Source organism: Ceratotherium simum, chromosome 8 (assembly GCF_057802395.1).
Source record: "Ceratotherium simum simum isolate JZ-2026a chromosome 8, ASM5780239v1, whole genome shotgun sequence".
NCBI classification, from domain to species: domain Eukaryota; kingdom Metazoa; phylum Chordata; class Mammalia; order Perissodactyla; family Rhinocerotidae; genus Ceratotherium; species Ceratotherium simum.
Genome location: NC_141907.1, coordinates 65,229,821 through 65,257,579, shown reverse-complemented (window position 1 = coordinate 65,257,579; position 27,759 = coordinate 65,229,821). Strand labels below are relative to the sequence as shown.

At 34.7% G+C, this 27,759-nt stretch overlaps 1 protein-coding gene across 1 annotated transcript in view; it reads left to right on the top strand.

The window, feature by feature from the left end:
• Positions 1–27,759, top strand: part of ANTXR2 (ANTXR cell adhesion molecule 2) — a 141,299-nt gene that overhangs the window by 26,600 nt on the left and 86,940 nt on the right. Inside the window, exons 8-11 of the mRNA XM_004430873.3 lie at positions 11,040–11,100; positions 13,214–13,312; positions 15,117–15,186; positions 27,120–27,198. Of these exons, the coding sequence (XP_004430930.1) occupies positions 11,040–11,100; positions 13,214–13,312; positions 15,117–15,186; positions 27,120–27,198 (309 nt within the window). The remainder of the gene's footprint in view (positions 1–11,039; positions 11,101–13,213; positions 13,313–15,116; positions 15,187–27,119; positions 27,199–27,759) is intronic.

Below are 27,759 nucleotides of genomic sequence, written 5' to 3'. Positions count from 1 at the left end.
AAGGTGGAGAGGAGGGAGGCATCCTGATTGATAGCATCACTAGGACCATGTGAAGTTGAGAACAATTTCCCCAAAACAAAGGGAACACTGTTCATAGACATGTAAGGATGAAAAGGCGTTCTGGGTAAGAAAACAAAATCAATAGCTATTACAGTCCACTATATTCAAATACATTTTATTTTTGACATATATTCTTTTTTTTTTTTTTTTAAAGATTTTATTTATTCAGTTTTTTCCCCCCAAAGCCCCAGTAGATAGTTGTATGTCATAGGTTCACATCCTTCTAGTTGCTGTACGTGGGACTCGGCCTCACGTTGGACGGAGAAGTGGTGCCTCGGGGCGCTCCCGGGATCCGAACCCGGGCCGCCAGCATCAGAGCGCGCACACTTAACCGCTAAGCCACGGAGCCGGCCCTTTTGACATATATTCTAATAAGGCACTTCATTCCTTGTAAATTCCAGTTAACTCAAATATACAAACCGAAATTTGCTTTAAATTATTCTTTTTATTTACTCAAATTTTATAGTCTTATCTTGACATCCATTGTCCAATGCGCTATTTGCATTTGCTTGGTAATTTTACTTAATAATAACATTATTCTTTTATTTTTCTTTATTTGGTTGGGATCATAGTTTAAGGAAATCAAATCCACATTGAATAAATAATTACAGCTTTGTGATATTTTGTGAGAAAATAAAACTTATGGCATTGGGTTATATAGCCAAAATTAAGTGCCAAATGTTTATTTCTTAACATTAATCTGTTGAGCTACAAAAGGAGATGACCTTTAGAGGCTCACTTGTTCTTGAAAGCAAATTCAATTGAGTAGAAGGACATTGAAAAGGAGGATAAAATGGTTAAGATTTATGACTAAATGTACTATTAGTGTAAATTGTTTTTTTTTTTTTTTTTTTTTTTAAGATTTTATTTATTTTATTTTTTCCCCCCAAAGCCCCAGTAGATAGTTGTATGTCATAGCTGCACATCCTTCTAGTTGCTGTATGTGGGACTCGGCCTCAGGATGGACGGAGAAGTGGTGCCTCGATGCACACCCGGGATCCGAACCCGGGCCACCAGCATCGCAGCGCGTGCACTTAACCACCAAGCCACAGGGCCGGCCTATTAGTGTAAATTGTAATGGGTAAATGCATGATTTCTCAGATATATCTCATTTTTTCCCCAAATATGATAATTCCTAATTTATTCAGAAGCGTTTTTGGAATACCTACCGTGTTCAAGACCCTTTTGTGGTGTTGGGTTACAAAGATGAGTATGGTGCCCTTGACTTTTCTGAGTACGGTGCCCTTGACTTTTCTGTTTTTAGGCCTGTGTATTTTATTGTAAAATTAATAAAAGAACTGAGATAGCTTTTTTTTCTATTCTTGTTGCATAGGGAAATATTTTATTTGCCACTTCGGATTTTTGAAAAATCAAATAGAACAAATATAGACCTAGAATCCTTGGCAAATCTATTTCATGTTTCAGTTAATAAAACAAGAGAGTGGGCAAATAGGACTAATACAAAATAGTATATGTATTAGAATGAAAAAATACGTTGCGACTCAATTTCTTTAGATTCTGAAACAAATAGTACATTTATTATTACTTTATCCCATAACTTCAATGCACTTTTTATGGAAAGTCTATTCTTCCTTTAAGAAAGCCTTAAATAATTATTCTGAATTTGTGCTGACCAAAAGAAAAGAAAAAAAGTCGAGGCAGATAAATTTTGTTTCAAATCACAATCCATTTTTGGCATATTTCTAGGTTGTAGTGAGAAAGGAAGACCTGCTAATATGATTTGTTATGCAAATTGCAGTTGTGCGATGTAGAGGAACTTAAATGTCATTTGGGTTTTTTGTTTCAAGATTTGTGATATGGGCATATTTTTACCAACAGTGAAAATATTCATCTATTATGTTTGGAGCAAAGAAGAGTTAAAGGCAATGATTATAACTTACAGTCTTCCCTAGATTTCTTAGAGTAAAAGTTTGTTTAGAAATTTGTCATTTGTGCTTATACTAGCTGCTTACTTGCAAAGGAAGAGAAAATCCATATTTAGAAATGGGTCGGTGCAGAACACGCTGTATTGAGCAAGTGGTATTTTGAAGCTCCAGGCATTTTTAAAAAATGAGCTTAACCAAAACACGTGATTACAAATTACAGCTGTTTTTCTTTGAAGTATTACCTCTTAGAGAAAAATATATTTGGTAGGGATGTTTGGCAGCCAGAGAGAAAACCGCACATCTGAATATTGAAAGGTAAAAAGCAAACAAGAAAAGATTGTAAGAAACATCTTTCCAATTGTTTTAGCTGCTTATTTTATGCACATGCATGACTAATTACTAAAGCTTCCTTTTGTTGGAACCCTTAGGACTAATGCCATTCAGTGATTTTTCCTCATGAGATTTGAACTCGGCATGTTTCATATTTGGGATGAACTCCTGTAGTGCTTAAAGCTGCTCAATGAGTCAGAAAAAAAAATGTTTTCGGGGGCCGCCCCATGGCTTAGCAGTTAAGTGCTCGCGCTCCGCTACTGACTGCCCGGGTTGGGATCCCGGGCGAGCACCGACGCACCGCTTCTCCGGCCATGCTGAGGCCGCGTCCCACATACAGCAACTAGAAGGATGTGCAACTATGACATACAACTATCTACTGGGGCTTTGGGGGGAAAAAGGGGAAAAAAAAACAACAAAAAAAGGAGGAGGATTGGCAATAGATGTTAGCTCAGGCCTGGCCTTCCTCAGCAGAAAGAAGAGGATTGGCATGGGTATTAGTCAGGGCTGATTTTCCTCACCAAAAAAAAAAAAAAAAAAGCCTGCTTCTTTAGACTTTATTATTATCCTTACTGATATTTTCTCACATGCCATATGTCATGGAAATTAGTTTCTATCTGTTAAGGTCACACCTAGGGTGCTTGTAAATTATTTGTAACGTTCTGTTGTAGGCGGTGTTCTATACCCAAAGTCAGTGTTAGAAAATTATTGCTATGGTGAATATTGTGAACTTTTAATTAAGTTTTAAAAATGTTGGAGATGTATGGGTAGTATATTGAATTTAAGTGTAAGGAAATAATCTATTTTGGGGGGAAAAATCCGTGTTATTTAGAATTGACCTTAAGAAACGAAATCACAAAGGAAACCATTCAATGGGATTTGATATCCGTTTTCTCTTTTCACATGTCTATCTAGAATTAGCCCTTTTTAAAGAAGATAACATATCTTAAATTTATGTTTCTTTTTGTGTTTTTTTCTTAAAAAAATTTTTTTTTGCATCTGGCTCAGTGCCTCATGGGTGTCATTGATTACCAAAATTTGAACTACCCAAATAAGTTTTCCTTTCCCTCTGTGTGACTGAAGTTGTGATTTTATTAATTCAAGTAGCCCCTCATTAAGCTCTGTATTTTTTTACATGCTTAACTGTTCAGTGTTACATATCCCATTTATTTGTCTTATAGTCAAAATGTTCATGCTTTTTATTAGAAAGTTTTACATTTACTTTTCAGTTAATTCAATAAACATTAATTGAGCAGCTGCTATTTATAACATATTATGCTATATACTTTTTATATTAGATTGATTTTGAATATGTGGTATTATCATTCATTAAAAAAGTATTTACCTAGTTTCTTCTAGAATGGGCTCCATTCTATTTTCCAAACATAGCATCCTTCCCATTGTCATTTAAAGACTGGAAAAAATCTGGATTTTAAAATCTGTGTTGGCTTATATTAGTTGTAGGAAGTGTTTTTATTTTTTTTTAACTGGGTGCTTGATCTTCAATCGTCAAATCATAAGGCCTAGCTATTTCTCCCAAATTCAACATAAACTTCAAAGACATTGTAGGTCCTAAATAGTATATTTTTTTATTGAGGTATAATTGACATATAAAATTATATTAGTTTCAGATGTATAACATAATGATTCGATATTTGTATATATTGTGAAATGATCACCACAGTAAGTCTAGTTAATATCTGTCCCTGTACATAGTTACAATTTTTTTTTCTTGTGATGAAGACTTTCCTAAATAACATTTTGACTTCATCTCCTTATCTTAACTAATTCCATGATAAATACTATCTTGGATATATCCCAACTGCAACTCTCTACTAATTAATCCCATTTTATCTCTTATGCCAGAAGAAGGCCACAGCTATAGCCATTGTATACATTTTTCAGGCCATAATACAGCTTTTACTACTTCTTGCAGGTCCTATATTTGTTATTGTAACATATGTCCATTATGTAAACATGTTCAGGAACTTGCAAGATCGTAATCAAAACATGGTTTCATATGTATCTTAAAATCTCTAGGAAAGAAGAAATCAAGTCAAGATTCTCACAAAGTTCGTACTTCATGACGCTATCTGGTTATGTCTGCTGTAGATGGCTCCTTGATAATACTGTCATTTTACCTGGTTATTATTCAGTAATTATAAAGGTCTGATTATAACCCTACAGACAAACAAGATAAGAAATCACTTTTAACCAGTGGGATTCTTGGAAGAGTTGTGTCTCTGACTTAGCTGTGGTTCTCACACCCCCGTAAATCTTGCCAGTTCTGGATCCAGAGTTCATGTCTGCCACTTGTTACCTCGTATGCAAATTTGGCCTTCAGTGAAATCCTGCAATCTGACCACATGACACTAGATGTAGGCTCAATACAAATTAATTTGCCTGGAGTGCCTGGAGTGAGTACCCAGAGTGAAACACCATTCTGATACTGCATTCAAGTTGGGCTTCAGAGAAGGGACAGCACAGTGGAATCTACTTTCATCTCCTGCCAAACATCTGTAATCTTAGAGAGGCCAGCAGGCAGAAAGTCAGAGCTGAGTCCTAAGGCTGCGTCCGGTCTTACTGCTAACCGAAAACTAACCCAGAGGGAGACATAAACAACCTTATCCTATTCTACCCCGTCCCTTGACAAGTAGAGAAATTCCATGAAATTAGTGTTTGCAGTGTTACTGAACTATTGAGAGTATTCTGATGATCTGAATTGTACAAATAATGTATCAAAATTGAATACAACCAGTTAGAAGCAACAGAAAATAAGTAATTATAATTTGTAGGGGTGAATGCTATTGTTGCATCTGAAATTTTGTCCCAAACAACTCAGAAAACAGAAAGTACTTGGATTTTGACTTTCTTATGTTAATATATGGCAGGCTTTTTACCATACATATTAAAGGAGGCATTCAAGACAAATACATTTCAAATAGGACAGGAAGTTTTGATAATGAGAAAGGACAATGACTGTTACAGAGATTAAATGTATAAAACCATCTTTAGATATTTAATTCACAGTTTGGGACAACATGCTGGAGGGTAGAATTTTTACACAAAGTACCAGAATTTAGAATTTCATGAATTTTAACTTCTTATCTATTGTAAATTTTTACTGGCTTATAAACACAAGTCTTTGCAGATGCTCTTATGTATAGCAACAGCTCCTCTGTCTAGACCTTTCCCTCCTGGAAATTCACACCTTTATCTCCTACCCAACCTGTGCCCTGTGGGTACAACTATAGGTTACAAGGTTTTAAAGACCCCGCGGTTCACAAATACAGGAGGGAAAGAAACTAAGAAAAAGGACATCAGAGGAACAAACCTCCCTCAGGCAGACATGTAGGCAGATCTCGTTTTCCAATGTTGGCATCCCATTTTAGGAAACATTTTCCCACATGCTGCTTGCATTTCTTGCTTTACTAATGGTTATGCTGCCTGAATTTCCATGTATGGGGATTTTTGTGGCTTAAAAAAATCCTCTTGAGGCTGTAATCCTACTAGGTTGTTTGAAGGGTCATCAGTTCACATATTCACATTCACATATTAGTATGAATGAGTTCGTGAAATGAGAACAGCTACATTGAAATGGAATATTTTGGGAGGTAGGGCAAACCTGGATAGTGATTGTGTTTAGAAAAGGAGTGTCTATGTGTGTCTAGCAACCTAGGAGAGACAATGAGGGAGAGAGGGACAAAGACTAACTTATTCTATGTCAAAAATTTGCCTAAAGTCAGCTCCACATCCAGAAAAAATGAGAAAAACAAAAAAATCCCAAACTTCTGTCTCCTGGCTCTGAATGTCCTTTCTGTTCACAGGACTCAGGCAAGTTCTAGGGTTTTCAAACTATGAAAACTAAATGCCATTGACATCATTACTTTTATGAAAAAAATGTGTTTAAGATTGAATAACAAATTAATTTTTCTAAACAGTTCGACTTTAGTTTTCCAAGTGCTTCAAGTGTCCCCAAACCAGAATTAAGATCTTTGATAACTTTTTCTTCTGGTTTGGCTGCTCTTGTCTTTTGGGTTCTGGATGATGCTGAGAAGTAAAAAGTATAAGTGTTTTATCTGTACAAATAAATTTGAGATAGATAGCAATAATAAAGTAAGACAATAGAGAAAAAAGTAAATAAAAAATGAGAGGGACCTAAGCATTTGGGTGTCTTATTACCAACCCACAGGGAGATCTCAAATTATAGTTTATTAGGGGCCAGCCCTGTGGCTTAGCGGTTAAGTACCTGTGCTCTGCTACTGGCGGCCCGGGTTCGGATCCCAGGCGCACACCGATGCACCGCTTCTCCGGCCATGCTGAGGCCGCGTCCCACATACAGCAACTAGAAGGATGTGCAACTATGACATACAACTATCTACTGGGGCTTTGGGGAGAAAAAGGGAAAAAAAGGAGGAGGATTGGCAATAGATATTAGCTCAGGGCCAGTCTTCCTCAGCAAAAAAGAGGAGGATTGGCATGGATGTTAGCTCAGGGCTAATATTCCTCACAAAAAAAAAAAAAAAATTATAGTTTATTCAAAGTCAGTGGTATGGGGAATTTTAAAACAAACCTATAAAATCCCCAACAAATAGAAGTGCAAGCTTAGTGACATACTTTTGAAGTTAAGAAATAAGCCAGATTTTAGATTGTTTTCGATAGTATAAAAGGAGTCCAGGCAAAACGGGCAGATAAATAGCACTAGTGCGTTAGCTACTCGGTTTTCTAATGGTCAGACTGTCCATCACAGCCTGGAGTGTGGTCGAGTGCACTGGACTCCATCAAACCTGGAGAGAGCTGTCTCTGCTCTTTAAAAACTAACTGTTCTAGGGCAATTTTTAAAAATCTTTCTAAGCCCCAGTTTCCTTATCTATAAAATGGGGATAAAAATAATATATATTCATAAGACTTGGGAGGATTGACTGATGAAATTCAGAAAAGTGCTAGCACGGTTCCTAGAATATAATAAGTACCCAACAAATGTTAATTATTATGACCATTGTTAGACATTCTTTTGAATTTTTAATTACTGATATTTGTACTAAATTTAGAAGGTTTGACTTTTGTCATCCATATTAATATTTGAGGATTTCAAAGTAGGGATTAGGTAATAGTGTACATATTTTCATTTATAAATCTTCTTTAGTACTAATAGTACTTTTTGAGTGAACAGATGCTTCAGTAGTAGACTTTTTTCATGGTGAGCATCAAGTACTTTTCTAATTTATATGTATATAACTGGACTCTAAAATCTCAAATCATGCAATTTTGCATCTAGTGTGTGCATGACTTAAAGTGTCCTGGTTTTATTAATAGCATTTGGCTTGTCTTTAAATTTGGTCTATGGTGCTATTAGCTCTCTCTGATGTCAACTAAGGCCGACCTTTGGTAGAAACCATTTTCTGTTTCTATTGAGATATAATGAAGACAGATGGCAACACATATTCGAAGAAACATCCTTACAAGATCCTTTGTTGTACACATGATGGAAGTGCAGAGGATGAAAGATAAGGCATCAGTTATCATAGATGGGACAGCTGATCCAATGTTCAATCAATCAATAACAGTATTTAATTTGGTAAAAATTAACTACAGTGTTTAAAATATTTGTCCTCTTTGTCAGTTGTCATTTGGTGATGACAATTTTAATAGACTCATTTTGATATCTTGAACATTTGAACTTATGCAATTACTTGGTAAGAATAGATTATGAAATATTTTTTATTTAGAGAACTGATTGATTAAAAAATTTACAAACATTAAATTTTTTTGACTTCTAGTTGTTGTTTTCTTAATATAGGAACATGGTAAACTCGATATAGAAAAACCAAATTTAGAACAAATTTTATTTTCTAAAAATGCATGCACTTTCTTCTCTCTCTTCTCTCCCCACCGCATTCTCTCTCTCTTTCCTTGATTCTTTTTCATTTGGAAATGGTTTTGGTGAACTTAGCCTCAAATTATGGGTTTCTAGATTTCCAAAATTCACAATTTATTGAAGGACTAGCTGCTTTTTCACGTAAATTAACTTTATTCTGCCTTATCTTGGTCCTAATATGATTGTTGATTTGCTTACTAGCTAGACAGTTTTAATATTCTCATTAATTCATGCAGTCTGTATTTCCTATGCATTTATTGGTTGTACTGTGTGTACAAAACAATGTGCTACTCCTAAAAGGGTTGTACAGTACAATATGATCCTATTTCTGTACTTAGTTTGTCTTCTAATAGAGGAGGTGATTCATACACTCAAATAATATAATATAACATCCAAAGAAGTAAAAAAAATCAAAATAAACTATAGAGAAGGGCAGGAAATGTTCTGGGGGAATTCAACTGGATTATATCAGATAGTGATGCCAATTTTATGACTCATGGTCTAAACTCCTTGCCTTTCAATGAATGTGTTACCTAAGTCACTTTTCCATTCAATAAATCATTTCTATAAAACTCATTTTATTAAAATAATTAAGTACAAATATTAAACTAATGTAAGTGTATTGTTATTTATAAATGTATATTATACAATTTACTGAAAGATATAACCAACCTTTACTATTCTTAATCTCTGCTTCATCTCAGACTTGAGTAGAACATAAATTGCTAAATCATCCTGAACCTTTTCTTTAAAATCGAAGTACCTCACAGGGGATAAACAGGATTTGGCTTCAGAGATGTACGCCATCAAGTGTCCTTGAAGCTGTGTATTCTCCAGTCTTAAGGAAAGCTCCACAAGGAAAATCGCTCATTTTATCTTGCTATTGGAACTATAATTTTAAAAATGTTTTGATGGATTACATCAAATTAAATTAAAATAGGAATTCAACATACACACATTTGTCTTAAATATTATGTGATCTGATTTAATTATGATCAATATTGGTAGGAGAGAGAAAACCAACATAACTGCAGAAATTCAGACAGGTCATTCTGGGATGCATATTCTTTGATGTGGCCTTTGTAAACTCTCTTTGTAATTTCTTGATTTACCTTATTCTAAGGAATTTTTTTAAAAAATGATTTCTATTTCCAATAGATTCAATCTTTAAACCTCTCTCATACTTTTCCTTGGTCTTTGAAACGTTTTTCAGTAACGCTGATAGAGGTGTGGCTAAAATAACTAAGAAAGAGATTGTAAACTGAAAGATGCAGTCAATCTCCTTAATAGGATCTGTTTTATGATAAATTCCTTCAGAACTGCTGGCAGATGAAATAGATTTGGGGGCTTTGTGTTTTCCTTTGACCTTCCATTTTTGTGGCTCACTGGTCTCCTTTTTATCTCAGATCGGCCAAAGCTAAAGCTATAGTGCTCCTTTTTTTTTGGTAGTTAGAGCCTTTTTAGCTCCATATTCCTTTAGCAAAACTTATCTATTTTGTTCCCTTCATAGTCTTGTTATCTGAATTATGTCAAAATATTTAAAGATGTTAGTGATTTGAGCTACTTCCCCTCCAAGAGGGCACATTAACCTTTGACAGTGGTCCTCAATGCTTAATTGAACAGTGGTACTCACTCCTCAGAGGAGTGAGTGTTGATTATAGGATGTAAAATTGCAGACCAAGGGGAGGTTTTTGGGTGCTGAAAGTTCTTTGGGTGACTATGGAAACTTTTTGGTCATTTCCGAGTTTAAATAGACCTCATGTGGAATTTCTCAGATATAAAACTTTATTATATTTGTTTCCTAATCACTAAAGCCTCAATGGCTTTGTGAAAAGTGGATTCACTGGGAAATGATCTTAAAAAGTACAAATAATGCCCCTTTTCAGAGATGCATATTCGGCAACATAAATTCCACGATCGGACACAGCTGATTTTTAGAGTCCAACAATTTGTATTTCCACTGTTGTTAAAGAAAGCACGGAAAGGGTATTTCCTGCTACAGTCCTTCCTTCCTGTTCTAGTTGTGAGCAGGAGCGCTAGAAACCACTGTGCATCATCTGTCTTCAACTTCTGTCAAGAAAGGAATGTCGTTGAGAGATCATCTGGAATCTGTCTGACTTTGATAGTGTAGTGCAGAGCAGTTCTAAAAATAAAGACGGATTGTTGTGTCCATGAGGAACAGCTTAGTTCTTCGTAGTTGTTTTTCACTTGCAGCCTTGTGCCTTGTATGGTGGTTTCTACTTCTCGGAAGAAGTTAAGAAGAGCCATTCTGTTCCTGTGCTCTGGGAATGCTGGAGTACAGAGTCTGTGTTTTTGAGAATAATATTTGGCTCATACAAGGAACCTGAGGTCTGCAAGTGTAATGTTTGATGCATATAAGGAGGATTAGCATCCATAGGAATTGAGGCTGAGAAATCTAATAGAAATGCCACAGTCACATAAAGAAGTGTTTATTTATTCATATTTTATTGAACCTCTTAATAGAAAACAGATCACAGTAGCATAGTTAAACAGGAGGTCTGATTTGCTATCTTGTTTTTGCCTGATGGGGAAAGTCAGCATTGATTTTATGGCCATCAGGAAATTTTAGTTATCTTTTTGTTTCCAAGGCTACCAGACTTTGAGGCAGCACCCACTTTATCTGTGCTTATCTGTGTTTACTCTAATCAAATAAGGATTCCTACAGAATGCAATCTTAGAATGTAGACTGAGAGACAACACAGAAATTTCCTAAGAGCTTGGTAGCTGTATACGTGATAGTTAATAGATTTTCTCTGCCATCTCTTTAAGTTAAGGGGAAGACCTCAAGATTATTAGTAATCTTATAATTCGCTTTACACGTTATAATTTAGTTCTATATCTTGGTCTTTTTTTTTCCTTTTTAGATACTAGCTCAGTCATGCACCGAAATCCTGGAATTGCGGCCCTCAAGTGTCTGTGTGGGGGGTAAGTGGTTAGAATTTAAAAATACCATGGAAGAAATTGTATTTTTTTTCTAGTTAAAATATATGATTTGAAACTCATGTTGGAAAGAGAATAGCAAAATTAACTTTTTTGGCATCTTTTTCTGTAAGAATTTTTAAATAATTCCTTGAAATATTTCTATTTTAAATTCAAATTTTTAAATTGGAGTGTTATTTTAGATAATGAACATATTGTGCGACAGGCTTTTAGAATCTTCTATATATTTGGTTCATGTTTGAGACCTTTCCTATGACAAGTAAAATAAAATATGAAATTTTTTCTTTTGTCTGATTATACAGTCATGTCTTTATAGCCTTTGAGCTCCATGCTTTGGTGACCTGGGCAAAGTACAGTATTGACCAGCCCAGGGCACATGAGGAAGTGACTCATGGGTGGAAGGCAGGAAGGAAGCAGGTGGTTTCATCAGCTGGTGCTAAGAACTGACTCAGGTTTTAGCACTTCCATCCATTCTTACCTAAAGAGAGTGTGATTCTTGCTGACCTGTTATATGTCTTCTTCAAGTTTGTTCTGGAGTTCATTTTAACCTGACTTTATTAGAAAAGGAGAAATATTGGGTCTGGTGGAGAAGGAAATGTGCTGTGCAATTTATCATAGAGCCTCCAAACTGCTGGACATGGTATTAAGTTCTGCATTTTTTAGACTCCCTAATTAATGATTATTGAGATGTTTAAGAGGAATAGTGCATTCAAATATCCCAGAGCAGGACTGGGTTCTTTGCATTTGTAATTTTACTTAATCCTTATAACAACACTATTTGACAGTTTTATAATCCCTGGTTCACAGATGGGGAAACTGAGGTGGAGACAGGCTCAATACTTGCTATTCATTTTCTTTTTTCTTTTTGGTGAGGAAGATTCGCCCTGCGCTAACATCTGTTGCCAATCTTCCTCTTTTTTTGCTTGAGGAAGAGTAGCCCTGAGCTAATATTTGTGCCAATCTTCCTCTATTTCATGTGGGGGTCACCGCCACAGCATGGCTGACAAGCAGTGTAGGTCCGCGCTGTGATCCGAACCTACAAACCCAGGCCGCTGAAGTGGAGTGTGCCGAACTTAACCACTATGTCACTGGGCTGGCCCAGTACTTGCTATTAGTAATGGTCCTATTAGACTCTTATCTGTCTGACTCTAAAGCCCATGCTGTTTTTTTTACCGAGTCACATTTTAAGTTTTACCTGCACTTTATTTTAACTTATAAGTAATTCTTTTCATAACACACTTAATGGAGAGTAGCACAGCAGTATTTTCTTCCACAGTTAATTACTTATATGTATCAGATTATGTTAGATAGGAGGTGTTTGAAAGGATTGAGAATTAATCACTGTTAAAATAGTTAATATACCATCTTGCAGCTAAGCAGCAAACATTTAGTTGCCAGTCAAGATATATGATCAGTTAACATTTCTTCTAGCATATTATTTCACTCTTTAACATTTAGTGACTGCTCCTCCTATATAGAATCCAATAAGTTAAGTCAACTTCCTTTAGTGACTGGCCATAGATTATTATTAGTCCAAAATGAGTGACCTCTGATGAGTTATAAGTTTGTATGCAACAGGAAATGAAACCGAGATTAGTAATGTGAAGAAGCTGTTAAAGAACTCTGTATGGGTGTCATAGATTAAAGAAAAAACAACACGTGACTGTTCTAAGAACCAAAGAACAGGAGTAATTAATTTTCTGTACATTCCTATACCTCAATACCTGAGAGTAGGAAAAAAACAAAGAGGTTTCTTTCCTGCTGATATTTTCCTAAGAACAGAATTTGGGGAAGTTTGAATGGTATCAGTCTGGGAATGACAGTTATGTTTCAATTCTAATATCTTGGTCACTATTGGAAAACACTTTGAAAAATAAAATAATGCCTCCCTATATGGCAGTTAATGGTATCTCCACTGTATTTCCTTAGAGGGTCTAAGAAAGCAGGTAGAGTTGGAAATAGAGCCGTGTCTTCATTGTTATTAGTTGGCTGAATAGTATGAAGAAATTCATTCTATGAGCCTTGATACTTTCAAATGATGTCTTTTTTTTTTTTTGTAAACAATGATTAAAATGTTTATTTTTCCTTTTACTTCTAGAGGAATTTCAAATTGTTTTGAATGGGAGAGGATTCAACTTGGGCAGTCGGAATGGCAGTGTCCTCTGTACTTACACTGTGAATGAAACATACACAAAGAGTAGGTTCCCCACCGTCGCAATATTGCTTTCAGATCTGCACAGCATATCACCATCAAGCGTTTTCCTCTTTTTCCTAACTGAAACCAACTATGCCATAGTTTTTCATCAAAGAAGAAAGAAATGAAGTCCAATGATAATACAAATAGTAGTAATAATTATTTAATAGTTATTTAACGAAGGCAACATTTGTTCATAACTTAAGAAATGCTGGACCCTATCCTAAGTAGCCTCATCATACAGATGATGGTCTTGTGGTTGAAAGAGTCAAATGACCTGCCTGTGGTGACAGCTAATAATGGGCAGAGCTGAGAGTTACACCCAGTTTTCCTGACCTCCCTCTGTACGGACTCCATCAACTGCCTGATTTAATTGCCTCTTTCTCCAGATTTATTTCTTGTCACTCTTGCCTGAAAATCTAACAATCTTGGACTACTCTACTACTTATTGCCTTATTTTATTATCACTTGTTTTCTTTATCTGATTTCCCAATAATGTGTCAGTCAGTTGCTTGAAGAAAGGCTTTTTGCCTCATAGATGTTTTATATCTCCAATACGTACCCTGCACAGTGTTTGTTAATAATTATCATATTTATGGAATGAGGTTTTATTTTCTCTAGCTTGGCTTTCACAAAAGCAGATGAGTATCATGTTTTTGTCTTCATTCTGAGAAAACTCCTCCTTTTAAATGGATCTTAGTATTCTGAGCATTTTGGGTCTCATGATGACATTTTTTCCTCATGACAATTATATTCTAAAATGTTATACTGTGAGGCAGATGCTATGGCTATGTGAACTCTGGTAGAATTATTTTTTCAGAGGTTCATCGACAATTTTGCTGTTTATCTGATGGTACTAAACACTCCAATTAACACAGCTTTGGCTACAGACATAGTAACTGTTCAATATGTGTTTGTTGAATTAAAGTGGCGAGGATCTCAGCATGGTAAATGTCATAATTAATTCCTCTCTTTCCTATTAAGATTGTCATTTTGGTAAGGCAAGACAATAATATTGTAACCAACTCTCTTCAAAGTAGGTTCCACAACTGAAGAGGACAAATAATTTTATTTTTATTCAGTAGTCATCTGTATCTAAGTGTTAGCTTTACCTAACTCCTTTTGATTACATATTTGAGTTGATCATAATATAAACATATTTTATACTTAGTTGCATAAGATTAAGTTTATTAAAGTAAATCCTCAAACAAATAAGTTGAGTCAGTTTGTATTTTCACAATTCACGTTTTAGGATTATCCATCTGATTATGTAACTTTTCTGAATATTTATAGTATGGATCATTTTTCTCATACATTATTAAAATTACAAGGGGAATTTAAGCATTCAGCTTTATAAATAAATATGTTTTATAAATTGTAGACAATTATTTTATTAAACTCTTGAAATAAATTCATTCTCCTTTGGACATACATCTTTTCTCTATCATTTTTAAATTATGCTTTTAAAATATATATCATTTGTCTTTAAAAATCTAAGATATTTGCAAAATTGAGGGGGAAAAGATGATAATTTTGTGGTATCTACAAATGTATCCAAATAGTCTAAGTCAAAAAACTCATAATTTATAATTTACCAATACTATGTATCAATGAGGCATATAATCTCTATTTTTCGTTCTCTTTTCCTTCTCCTCTTCCTTTAGATGAATATCTTTTTAGTTTTTCATGCTGATATATCCAGTGTTCCACACTTGAACTCTGATTGCCTCATCCTCTTCCTGTTATTAATGAAATTGTGTGAGATACATAAAACCCTTTATTAATTCAATGGCATTTTATTTTCTAGGTGTACAGCCAGTAAGTGTGGAGCTTAATTCTGTGCTTTGTCCTGCACCTACCCTGAATAAAGCTGGAGAGTGAGTATTTCATTAAAAACAGTTTTAGAACTTTTTAGCTACAAATTATTAGTAAATGGTGACAGATGTATATTAGTTGTTTTATTGTATTTTTCTTGATGTACAGATTGAATAAGAACTAGTAAGCCCTAGGCAAACCACTCAAGTTAGCACTTTAACTATACTCTTTGTAGGTTGAAATGGTAAAGCCTGTTTCGTTTTGTTTCTTAAATATTGATCAAAAGGCTCTGTAAATATTTATCTGGATGGGTTTGAGAACTATTGTTAGACCCCTTAAGTAATCAGAGCCACAGCTATTATTTTGAACTTGAGAGTACTGAATTTACACATGCACAAACACACACATACATGCACGCGAGTTCCAGAGTGAGATTTTGACTAATTACTTAGAGTATTTACGTATTAAGATTAAAGAGCAAAAGGAACGTGCTCAATAAGGCACACTTTGAACTAGGAAATATTTGTGCTTTAATTTGTGTCCCAGTCCTGTTGAAATCTATATTCTCATGTTCTTTGGTGTGGCAATAAACCATAAGGATAACTGGTTAAAATAAGAGATATTTAGTTTGGAAAAGGGGCTTTTATTTGAATCACCTATACACAAATAATTTCGCTAGACTATCAGAATCTTTTTTCTTTCTATTGAAAAAGTATTCATTTTCTGTATTATGTAATACTCTAGTGTTATTGACAACATGCTTATGGCTAAATTAGACTGGCCTTGGAATTTGAGGCAGGTCCATTTTGCATGGAGCCTTAACTCCAAGTGCACAGTGGGACTCAAAGGCTTTCTGAATAATCATGTCTTGTAGCGTCATGCGCTGCATAACGACATTTCGGTCAACAACTGACTGCATATTTGATGGTGGTCCCATATGATTAGTACCATATAGCCTACGTGTGTAATAGGCTATACCATCTAGGTTTGTGTAAGTACACTCTATGGTATTCACACAATGACGAAATTGCCTAATGACACATTTCTCAGAACACATCTCCGTCATTAAGCAACACATGACCGTATTAGCAATGATATATCTATTAACTTGAAGTTCAATCCTAGTTTATCAAATCTATAGTTCCACATCAATTCTCCTGATTGTTCCCCCCAGTCTGCTCCCAGAGCTGTCTTCTCTATCTTAGTCATGGGCAGCGCCATCCTTTTTGTTGTTCAGGTCAAAAATCTCTGAGTCATTATTGATTTCTCTTATATGCAGTCCATCAGCAAATATTCTCAGTTCTAATTTCAAAATATGTTTAAAATCCAATCCTTCCCCATCACCTCCACTGATACCAGACCAGACCAAGCTACTGTCATCTCTTGCTTGGTTTATTAGCCTCTCAACTGGTCTTTCTGCTTCTGTCCTTGGCAGGAATGATCCTGTTAAATAGATCGGGTTATGTCACCCCTCCACCCAACATCCTCGATAATGAGTTCCGCATTCCACTCAGAGTGCAAGTCTAATCATTGCAATGTTCTACAAGGTTCTACAGGATCTGGCCCCTCACTACATCTCAGAATCCATCTTCCTTTGCCCCTTCTGTTGTGGTCACAATGGCCTCTTTGCTGTTCCTTAACACATCAACTTACTCCCACATCGGCACTTTTACACTTCCTGTTCCCTCTGCTTGAAATGCTCTTCCCCTCATAGCTCACTTTATCATCTTCAAGTCTTGTTCAGATGTCACCTTCTCAGTAATCCCTTCCTGGTCACCATATTTAATCATACAAACTTCCCCCCTCCCTTGAGTTTGGCACTCTCTATTCCCTTTACATTTCTCCCAAGCATTTATTTGTTTGTTACTGTCGGCTTCCTGCTAGGATGAATATTGTTTGTCTTGTTTCTTGCTGTACCTCTAGCACTTAACACAGTGCCCGACACATAGCAGATTCACTAAATGTTTGTTAGATGAAAGGATGAATACATTTTTTTCAAATATTTTGTTTTATTAGTTACATAAAGAGCTAAAAGAGTACATTTGATTGCTGGAGGGCAGGGACATATATCAGGTAGGAGAAAAATGATCAGAATCCTATTTGGAGGGCATGCCATTTAAGAGAGCAGAAAACTGTCTTGGCTTTTTAATAGTAGTGACTAGTTAAGGAAGATAGTTTACTTTCTTCTCCAAAGTAGTTCATAAAATGCAATATGCCTGCTCTATCCCAGATAGTGAATTTGTTTTCTCTAGAATTTGCCTTTGGGCAAAGTCTTCTTTTGAAGAGACTACCAAAGAGACTGCTGATATTCTTTAATGATTTGTAGATGGGCTAAATACTCAGCAGATGTGATTTTTAAAAATCATATAAAGCATAATAGATATCAGACATGAGAAGTCATTGTTAGTTTGGTTTTGACGTTAATGTTCTACCTACAAGCAAACTGAGAATATTTTGGGAAGATCTGTCTAAAATAATTCCTTTTCCTTTCCTTTTTGTTCTTGTATCAAGTACATGATACCACTGAGACAAAACTTGACAAGATTTTATTTGTTAATGTATTGGGTATTTGGGGACATCACTATTTGTTCTCCTAAGTATGTTGCAAGTAATTTGGACCTTTCCTTTGCCTTGAATTTTCTTCAGATACTTTTGTAGGTGATGAGCTCTCTTATGAGACTGGATTAAAATCAACACAACTGAAACAGTTTAGCCTTGTAAGGTGACTGATGCTTAATATGTTTGCCTAATTAGCTTTTGGCTAAAGATTCAAACCCATTAAGTAGCTAGTTAGTCTATGTTTCAAATAAACACATCTGGCCCAATAATGAATGAAGGTTTTTCCTGTGTGAGGGTGACAGATGTGGTGATGGTTCCCCCTGTTCTCTCACTTAAATAATTAACAAGACGCTGGTGAAGTAACTCTAGACAGACAGCCTCAAAGCCAGATGCAGAGTCTCAGAGCTGGATTCGTGGACATGTGCCTCATCTCATTAGACTGCTCTATCAGTTCCCTTCTCCTCTTTATGTTACTTCCTGAATTATGTTTTGTTTGAGGATTATTCTTTTAAAAACCTAGGGCTTGTGAATTTTGGTTTGAAAGAGCGTTAACCTGAAGATGTTTACTTGGAGATGGGGACTAAGAATGTAGCAGAGCAGCTAGGACTTAGGTTTGTATTTGGAAATTGATGTCATGGAGTAAACAAAACTTAAAGCCATCTGGGAAAGTCTCATCCAGGTATAGAATTGTTTAGCCTTGTTGGAATGGGTGTTTGAAGTAATTTCTTTGAGAAAGATCGCTATTTATTAAATTTCTTTATTTGACATAGCTTTTTAGACTAAGATGAACAAATTCATAGTATTTAAACCGAAAGACTGTAAAGGTGGTAGTAGTGAGGTTGTTCTTTTCTATTTCTTTCACTGGACACCATTTAATTTTAAAATGTCATATGATTAAGCAAATTGTATTACCAAGAAAAATCTGTAGATTGTTTGGGAATTTATTTCTGCCAGAAGTTCATTTGTCTTAACGAACACCCAAAATGTCTTAAATTTGAATAGGAAGGACTCCGTGAAGTTCTTTGAATCCTCCCCATTCCAGGGCAGTCACATCATGGTGTCACATGCAGTGTCATCAGTACTTGCGATAGGGGCTTATTCTCTGACCCTTGTTTAGTGAGACATCAACAATAGCATAGCTGCTCTGCAATAGTTGAGATAAACCTGTAATTTGGCAAGAAGAACAGAGCAAATTGGGTAAATATATATAAACACATTGTGAAGAAAGAAAAACAGAACAGAATGAACCAGAGCCTTATCTTACAGCTTGTTTGATAGAGATGATTTAAGGAGGCATATGGTATAGTTAAATGTGCTTTCAAAAACATTGGCCAGAATCTTCTGGCAAATATGAAATAAATATCTAAATCAGATGAAACTGATAGTATTAGTTCTCTTAAAAGGCAGTGTGGGAAGACACTTGACAGTGTTTTGAGTGAGAAGTGGTGGGATATCAGTGTATGTGGAAAATTGTAAGCATCTGATACTGAAGGATCATTGAGATGGATGGTGTGGCAGGCTTGGGTTAGAGGCTGACTTGGTAATAGAATCTTTTTATTTTCCTCAACATTGTTATTTTTTCAATGTAATTGATTTGCCTGGAATAAAATTGATTAATTCCATTTCTCTTTCTTGGTTGGACAAATTCTGCCTTTAGCACAGCTTCTCACATGAATATTTCTTTTCAAAAATATACCCATGTATTATGTGTATGTGTATCTATACAACCACTAATTCCATTATCTTAGTAGCAGGTGATACAACCACAACTTGATTCTTTCTTCTGCTCCTTATGAGGAATGAAACTTGATTTATTTTTTTTATCATGGATACAAGGACATTAGTTATTTCTTTATTTTGAATATAAACATTAGAATCTTGGTGAGATGGGTTAAGGCTGAGGACCCTCTCTGTTTCTCTGTTTCGCTATACCTCTCCCCTCAATGGTGGAACATATATCTTTTCTTTCATATGGTGTATTGCTTTCTGATTATACCTATAAATGTGATAAATTTAGCTAATCTGTATTGCATCTCCATCCTAAGTACTATATTCAGTTCTGAAAATTGTCATTTAAGAGAAGCAACAATCAATTTGAGCACATCTAGAGATGGCCAACAAGATATTGCCAAGTATGGAAATGTTAAATAGGATGCAATTTAAAATACTGAAAAAGATGATTCAGGTGTGACACGTCAGCTCTCTTCAAACATCAGTGCTGTCATGGGAAAGATAGATTTGACTTATTCTTCATTGAATATTATATATACTTATACATACTGTATATTATACTGAAGTATATACATATATACTTATTCTTTATTGAATATTATTCTTTATTGACCCTATTATCCAAGGAAAGGAGAAAGAAAGAATGGAAAGTAAAGGGAGGCACATTTCAGCTCAATATAAGGAAGATCTGCCTAACAATTAGAATTATTTAGTGAGTGTTTTGGTAACTAAAAGTGTTCAGAGGGCCAGCTATATGATGAGGTTGAGGATATCCTTAAATATGTGTTTAAATCCTCTTATATATCTGTTTATAAATTTTATGCTATCAAAGTTTTTACTATTACCAAGACGTTTGACATTTTTGGATGAAAGACACTAAAAATTGAGTGATTATTTCCAAGTGTCTTTTTAGTATTTTATTAAAATATGCAATGCAATTAAAAAGAGGTTCTTTTTGGTGTAATACCGAAAACATTTACAATACAACTTTAAGTGTGATGTTCAGTACATCTCTGAATGTAGCTTTTTTTTTAGCAATCTTCCTGACTGCAGTGTTTGTTTTCGTTGTACACATATATTGAGATAACTCAAAAAGAAATTATTCTATTCAAGAATTCTTTAGCCACTTTGAAGAAAATATCCTTAGACAAAACATTAATTTACATGTATACTCATAACTAGAAGTGGAATCTTTAAACTACTCACAAATATGAAACCTTATTTTTCAACTTGTAATCTTTATTTTGCATAAAGCTAACTTTTAGAAAGCTCCACACAGTATTAAACAGTAGCACTTGATTTGAAAATATCTTGTCACTATAATTTTAATAACTTTTTGAGTAGTTGCCAGTTTAATTTTCACTATGTGCAAATTAGAGGTAAATTATTTATTACTTCCAGCAAATGTCTTTCACAATTTTATTTAATTTTTTCATCTTTTTTAATGGATCATAAAATGGCAATCTTTTATTGGATATGCATAAAGCCAGTAGCAAGTGAATACTTTGCAAATAGGTTACTGTGGATTGAAATGTCAATCATATAGTTCATGGAGTATGAAATTTCTCAGATCAGAGTAGCTCTGACATATGGCACTGAGCTGTTCTCCTGTTTTGGAACTGTCATACAACTTTAAACATTAAATAATAGCACTGTGACCATTAGGACTGATTCAATTTTATTTACTTCATTATATATCACAATACTATTTAACAATTTCTCGTGTGAAATGAATTTAGTTTTATCAGTGTTAATTAAATACCAACTGACATTAAAATGCACTTCAAACAATCTTTTTGTTATGTTATGCTGTTTAGGTTTCTTCTATCCTTCTACTTTGGAAAAAATATTCTAAGGATGGAGCAAAGAGTAGATTAAGATATTTATAAGCCATTCTAAACAATGTAGAACCAATTTATACAAAAGGAAGTTGAAAGAGTTGTCAGTTCTCAGCCTTTTCTTCCCTGACTACCCTGCATTATGTGCACTTTGGGCCAGTCCTGTCTCAGAAGGTCCTTCCTTGCCTTTCATGACTTCATGTTCTCACCTCCCTGGCTGTTTCTTCTCAGAGGTCAGCTCAGGCTCCTCTTTTTCTTACAGTCCTTTAACTCTTAATTTTTGCCAACTCATGGTTGGATTCCTGACCCATGAACCCATCTTCTTTAAGCCTTCCTTTTCTTGCTGACGTGCTCCAAATCTCCAGCCAAGATCTTTTCCTTAGCTCTAAACCCACTATCTAAATGTCTACTAACTCACTAGGATTTCCATAGGCACCTTAAACTTGAAGTTCCCAAATTACACTCATGTACTTCTGTTCAAACCTGCTGCTTCTCCTGTGTTTCCTATGCAAGATTACCCACCTATCTGTGCAAGACAGAAACTTTGAAGTCATCTCTGACTACTCCTTCTTCCTCACCTCCTACATCCAGTAAATGTCCAAGTCTTTTTTAGTTTAATTCTTTAATATCTCTCAATTTTCACTTTCACATTACCCTCATTGCCACTATTTAATTCAATTCTACTTTGGTTCTTATTTGAAAAACACTAAGACATTCTTGACTGGTCTTTCTACTGTAGAAATTTACTCTTCCAACCCATGCTCTACACTGCAACTAGAGTGATATTTGTAAAACACAATTCTGACCATATTTCTATCTAGTTTCAAGACTTTTAAGGTTAATTCTAAATGTCTAAAGAGGGCATCCTGGGTTTTTCATGATGCTTTCCTTACTCTCTTTTTTAGCCTCAAGCCATATATTCTCCCTCTCACACTCTGTGTTGCTGCCATATTGAATGGCTTTTAGTTCCTTGACTGTTCTGTGCCTTTCTTGCCTTTCAGCCTGTCAAATAGTGCTCCATCTTCTTGGATCCCTTTCTAATCTCTTTTCCTAACTAACTCCTAATGATTCTTTAGGTTCATCTTAGAGGTGACTTCCTGCAGGAAACATTTGTTGATGCCCCCTTGGCAAGGCTGAGTCAGTTGTGTCTCCCACACGGTCCTCTAATACCCCTGTGCTTATACTTATTTTAGTTAATATCGCATTCTATTGTAGATGTTTGTTGATGAGGCTTCCGTTCAATAACATTGTAATGCTGTGTTTTATTTGCTATTGCAGTCCTAATACTAAGCACAGCATATCTTGGCCTGTTGTAAGCAATTTATGATATTTGTTTAATTAACTAGTAATAGAATGATTGACTGATTGAATGAACTGATTGGCAAACATTCATAAACCAATTTGGAGTGCAGTTTTAGGTTTTAGGTTTAAGCACACAGCTCAACATAGCTATAGTGTTAGGTTTAATCAAGATAATGTTTTGTAACAGGAAGGAAATAGCAGTAAAAAAACTTTTTACACTAACCTGCATGATGTTATATACTAGGCATTTTTTTAACAATTTGGCTTTTTATATGCTTATATGGTAGTAAGTAGAATAGAAATTCTTTAAATTAAACAAAAAAGCATTAGGTAATTATGTCATTGCTGCTCTACATTCTTCTGTATTATCTGTGTTGTTTTTTTAACTTGGATCTAAAAGGTTTGTATAAAAGTACCCTGCTATTCTGAATAATCTGTTAGACAAATAGTCAGATGTTACAACAATTTCTAGAGTACCTGCTGTCTTCCAGGCACTGTACTGGACATTTTATGTACATTATTTTATAAGCTCTCCTCCCCAAAACAACTCTGAAATAGGCACAATTTTCCCCATTTTACAGATTGAGAATGCAGGATTGAGAGTGATGTGACTAGAATTCAAACCCAGAACTCCTGATTCCCTAACATGTGGGCTGAATCAGTCCCCTTTTTCAATTTTATTTGATACTTGGGACAAATAAAGATGAACTCTCACCTCACTTCTCACTTATGTATGGAATTAAGTAAAAACAACATGGCTTTAATACTTTTTTGTTCATAATAAAGTCTCTATAACTGAGAGTATGGGTTCAACTGTCATAAATATACTAACCAGAAGTAGAAATTATATAGCAATAGGAATGAGAAATCCATAGAAACTAACAGAAGTGACATAAAATATTAAATACATATATCGGAGTCTTGGGACAAAGAAAGGTCAAGGTATTGAGTTTGGATTAGAGGGTGTGATAGCTTTATCAATCTGTGTGCCAGCAAGGGAGTAGCATAGTTTTGGACAAAGGTGTCATCTCATGACAGTGCCAATATTGTACCAATATTGTACCAATAATTTCAAAAATGTTTCCCTAAAGACACAACAAAATTTAAAAGCAGAAGTAACTTTTAAGTGTGTTTTTCATGTTTTTAACACTTCTGAAAAATTTTCCCAGCACAAATAAATACCGTAGCATCTAGTAAATGCCATTATAGTTAACCTCGAGAAATATGTGAATATAGTAAAAAATTGGAGGAGTGATACTAAACTCTTGCCAATGAAAGACATTTAAATATAAGATCCTAAAATACCTATTGAGGATTAAGGTATAGTATGCAGAAGTGAAGCACTTTGACTACAGAGTCAGAGAAGTCCAATATTTGGGCAGGTTACCTTTGTAGGCTTCAGTTTCCTAATTTGTAAAATGGAGATAATGCTACTGCCTACCTCAGTGGGTCATTGTAAGAACTAAATGAGAAGGTGAGTGTTATGTGTCTGGGTCTGAGTAAGGAATCGATAAATGCCATCGATATTAGTACAGTTGTTGATGGTAATGTTTTGATTGGCTACTGTTACTCTCAGGAAGGTAAAGATTATATTGTTTCAGTGGAGTCCGTGTGTCAAAAGAATCATCAGGTGGCTTTCCATGACTGTGGAGTCTTAACTCAGTTTTTTTTTTTTTTTTTTTTAATTTATTTTTTCCCCCAAAGCCCCAGTAGATAGTTGTATGTCATAGTTGCACATCCTTCTAGTTGCTGTATGTGGGACGCGGCCTCAGCATGGCCGGAGAAGTGGTGCGTCGGTGTGCGCCCGGGATCCGAACCCGGGCCGCCAGCAGCAGAGCACACGCACTTAACTGCTAAGCCACGGGGCCAGCCCTTAACTCAGTTTTATTTGACACCAGCCACATTACACTAGACTGAGATTTTGGGGATAACACGCAGTTATTTTGGTTGCCTACAAGATCTCATCAGCACCCATTTCTACTATAGGAAAGAGTGAATTTTGTTGTAAAATATATCTTCTCTTCTATTCTATTTGAATAAGCATTAAAAGTTTTGAATATTTCCATCATTAATTAGAGAACTGGTTTATTTCTGGTGAATTCTAAGTGCCAGATTATAAACAGCTTCAGTCAATATCTAATGATCTCTTAAAAGTTGAATCAATAAGATTTCTTGCAACAATCATACATTATTATGAATCAAATAATCTTTCCCCAAGCTAAAATGATGCCTACCATGTCATATGCTTTCTGGTACGTGCTTTACTCTTTTTTTTTTTTTTTTTATTGGTTTATAACATTGTAAAAATTTCAGGTGTACATCATTGTACTTCTATTTCTGCATGGACTACATCATGTTCACCACCAAAATACTAATTACAACCCATCACCACACACATGTACCAAATTATCCCTTTCACCCTCCTCCCTCCCCCCTTCCCCTCTGGTAACCACCAATCCAATCTCTGTCCCTATGTGTTTGTTTATTGTTGTTATTATCTACTACTTAATGAAGGAAATCATACGGTATTTGACCTTCTCCCTCTGACTTATTTCACTTTGCATTATACCCTCAATGTCCATCCATGTTGTCACAAATGCCTGGATTTCATCGTTTCTTATGGCTGAGTAGTATTCCATTGTGTATATATACCACATCTTCTTTATCCATTCTTCCCTTGATGGGCACTTAGGTTGCTTCCAAGTCTTGGCTATTGTGAATAATGCTGCAATGAACACAGGGGTGCATGATCTGGTACGTGCTTTAAAGTGGAGGAATTAGGAACTAGGAAAGATTATTTTTGGATTCAACTATGCTTAGTCTTCAAAACAAAACAAAACAAGGCACTCAGTTCTGCAGAATAAGCAATTAAGTTTAAGTTTTCTTTCTTAAATAAGCCACTTGGCATTCTGTGTTGGAATAGTTCAGAAGTTCAGTTAAGTTGATATAAACATCCTAAGTTCTCATTCTTTTCTGGATTTAGCTAAACTTTTTTTTTTAAACAAAATGTTTTGAAGGGAATATTTTATAAGAAATATTTTTAATAGGACTATTCCTGAATTTTGAAGAAGAGTTTAGCTAGAAGTTTGTTGGTAGTATCTTTCCTGGTGGCTCTATTCCTGTCGAATCCAAACGAAATATCACATTGAGAAAAGAAACACATTAGGGACTTTCAGTTCATCAAGCCTCTGTGGTATGATGGAAAGAGTTCAAAATTTGTTAGAATCCTGGCTTTACCACTTTGGGCAAGGTAATTAACATTCTGGGCCTTATGTATGCCATCTGTAAAACTGTGAAACTACTTACTTTAAGGGTTATTGTAAGGATTAAGTGAGATAATGTCCATAAAATGGCTAGAACAGTGTCTGGCACCTAGCAGGGACTAAATAATATTTCCCATCTTCCCTCTCTGACATCATTATTGAAAATTTTACCAGTGGCTTGAGATTGCTCCTGTTTTATCCTAACTCTCCGTAACTAATAGTATTTGGCATTCAATTCAAGGCATACAGAAGAAATCTTCTAAATATAACAAAATTTTACTAATTCAGGGTATTTAAGGCAAAGTTTCTGGCTATTAATTCTAGGAATTTAGACTATTTTATGAGAATTGGAGCATGGCATCATATAGAAGCCAGGTCAACAAAATGTTACTTCCTACTTTTGCTGTAATGAATGGATAGCTCTGGTTTGTTGGCATACCGATTATTATATGATAATATACTTTGTAAATTCTTTTGAAAAAGAGCTGTTTAATCCTTAATACTTTAAAATCTCCATGTCATTTTTTCCCTTCAATATCTTGTTAGAGCTATTAAAAAGTACTAACTCTTGGCTGACTGATCCCAAATAAGAAATTACTAGAAACCGAATTAATGAAATTTTAATTATTATTAATTGTTTTATAATTTGAAATCATCTTTTCAAAATGAAAGCTGTATTTTAACTATGATATTTCTTAGCCATGAACAAAAATTATCCTCTCTTTTTTCTACCTTTGTCAGGATATTTTAATATCCTGGGTCCATCTATAACAAATGCCTACAAATAAATCATTCTTTTTTTTTCTTTAGTTTATCTCTGTCTTTCATTATCACTTTCTCTATATTTTTTCCCTGCTTTATTTTTTCCAGTTTTATATTCTTAAACAATGATCTTGTGATGATAGTAATGTGTAGAGACAGGGAAAATAAGCTAAATGGGATCTAAGGATTTTTTCCCCTTTTTCGGTTTTTGTGAAACTGAAACAATCTCAACATTTCTTTGGATTAAGGAAATTTTTTTCCTAATTTATTTAAACTAAAAAAATAACAACAGGAATTCTTAATGTTCCTATGTACATTAATGCTTCTTTTAGGAACAACTAGATCACTCTAGGAATTTGCCTCTGGCTACTGAGTAAGGATTAGAACTTAGAAAAAAAAAAGCTGGGATAACTGATCAAAAGCTTTGACTTTTTATGTAGACTTTCTAGCTGGTTTTGAATTATGTAAGGAAATAAAAATCTCCCACAATACTCTAGTTTTTAATTTATTTTTAATTATTGTTTCTTCATTTTCTTTCAGAACTCTTGACGTGTCAGTGAGCTTTAATGGAGGAAAATCTGTCCTCTCCAGTTCATTAATAGTCACAGCCACAGAATGTGTAAGTAAAAAGTTTGCACAGGGTTACCTTTTAAAAATAATTCTATCCAGAAATAGTTATGGATCCTCAGTGTTGTTGCATACTACAATAAAGAAAGTATAAACAATAACACTGAGATTGTTACAAGGAAAAATCTGTATAAAATTTATTTTAGGTTATTTTGTTTTTCCCTTTAGCCTCCTTTAAAAGGAATTTTAAGATCGTATATATTTTATTTTGATATTTATAAAATTAAAAAGTCATATTTAAAATCAAATTAAGATAGCAGAATGATTTCCAAATGAAGCATTTGTTTTCTTAAAACATTTTTCTTAAACTATTAAATATGTAAATGGAATAACGTTTTTCTGTTATGAAGGTTGCATTATAGTATCCAAGACATTTATCATATTTTTGAAAATATTAGTGCATCTTAATGAGTGAGGTTATTATTTTGCCCATTTTAATATCAGTGCTTTCTCATAAGGTAAGGAATTTGATTTTGATATCTTCATAATATCTTAGTTTGAAACTATATTTTATTTGAGATGATTGATTTGCATTACCTAAGATGCAATATTT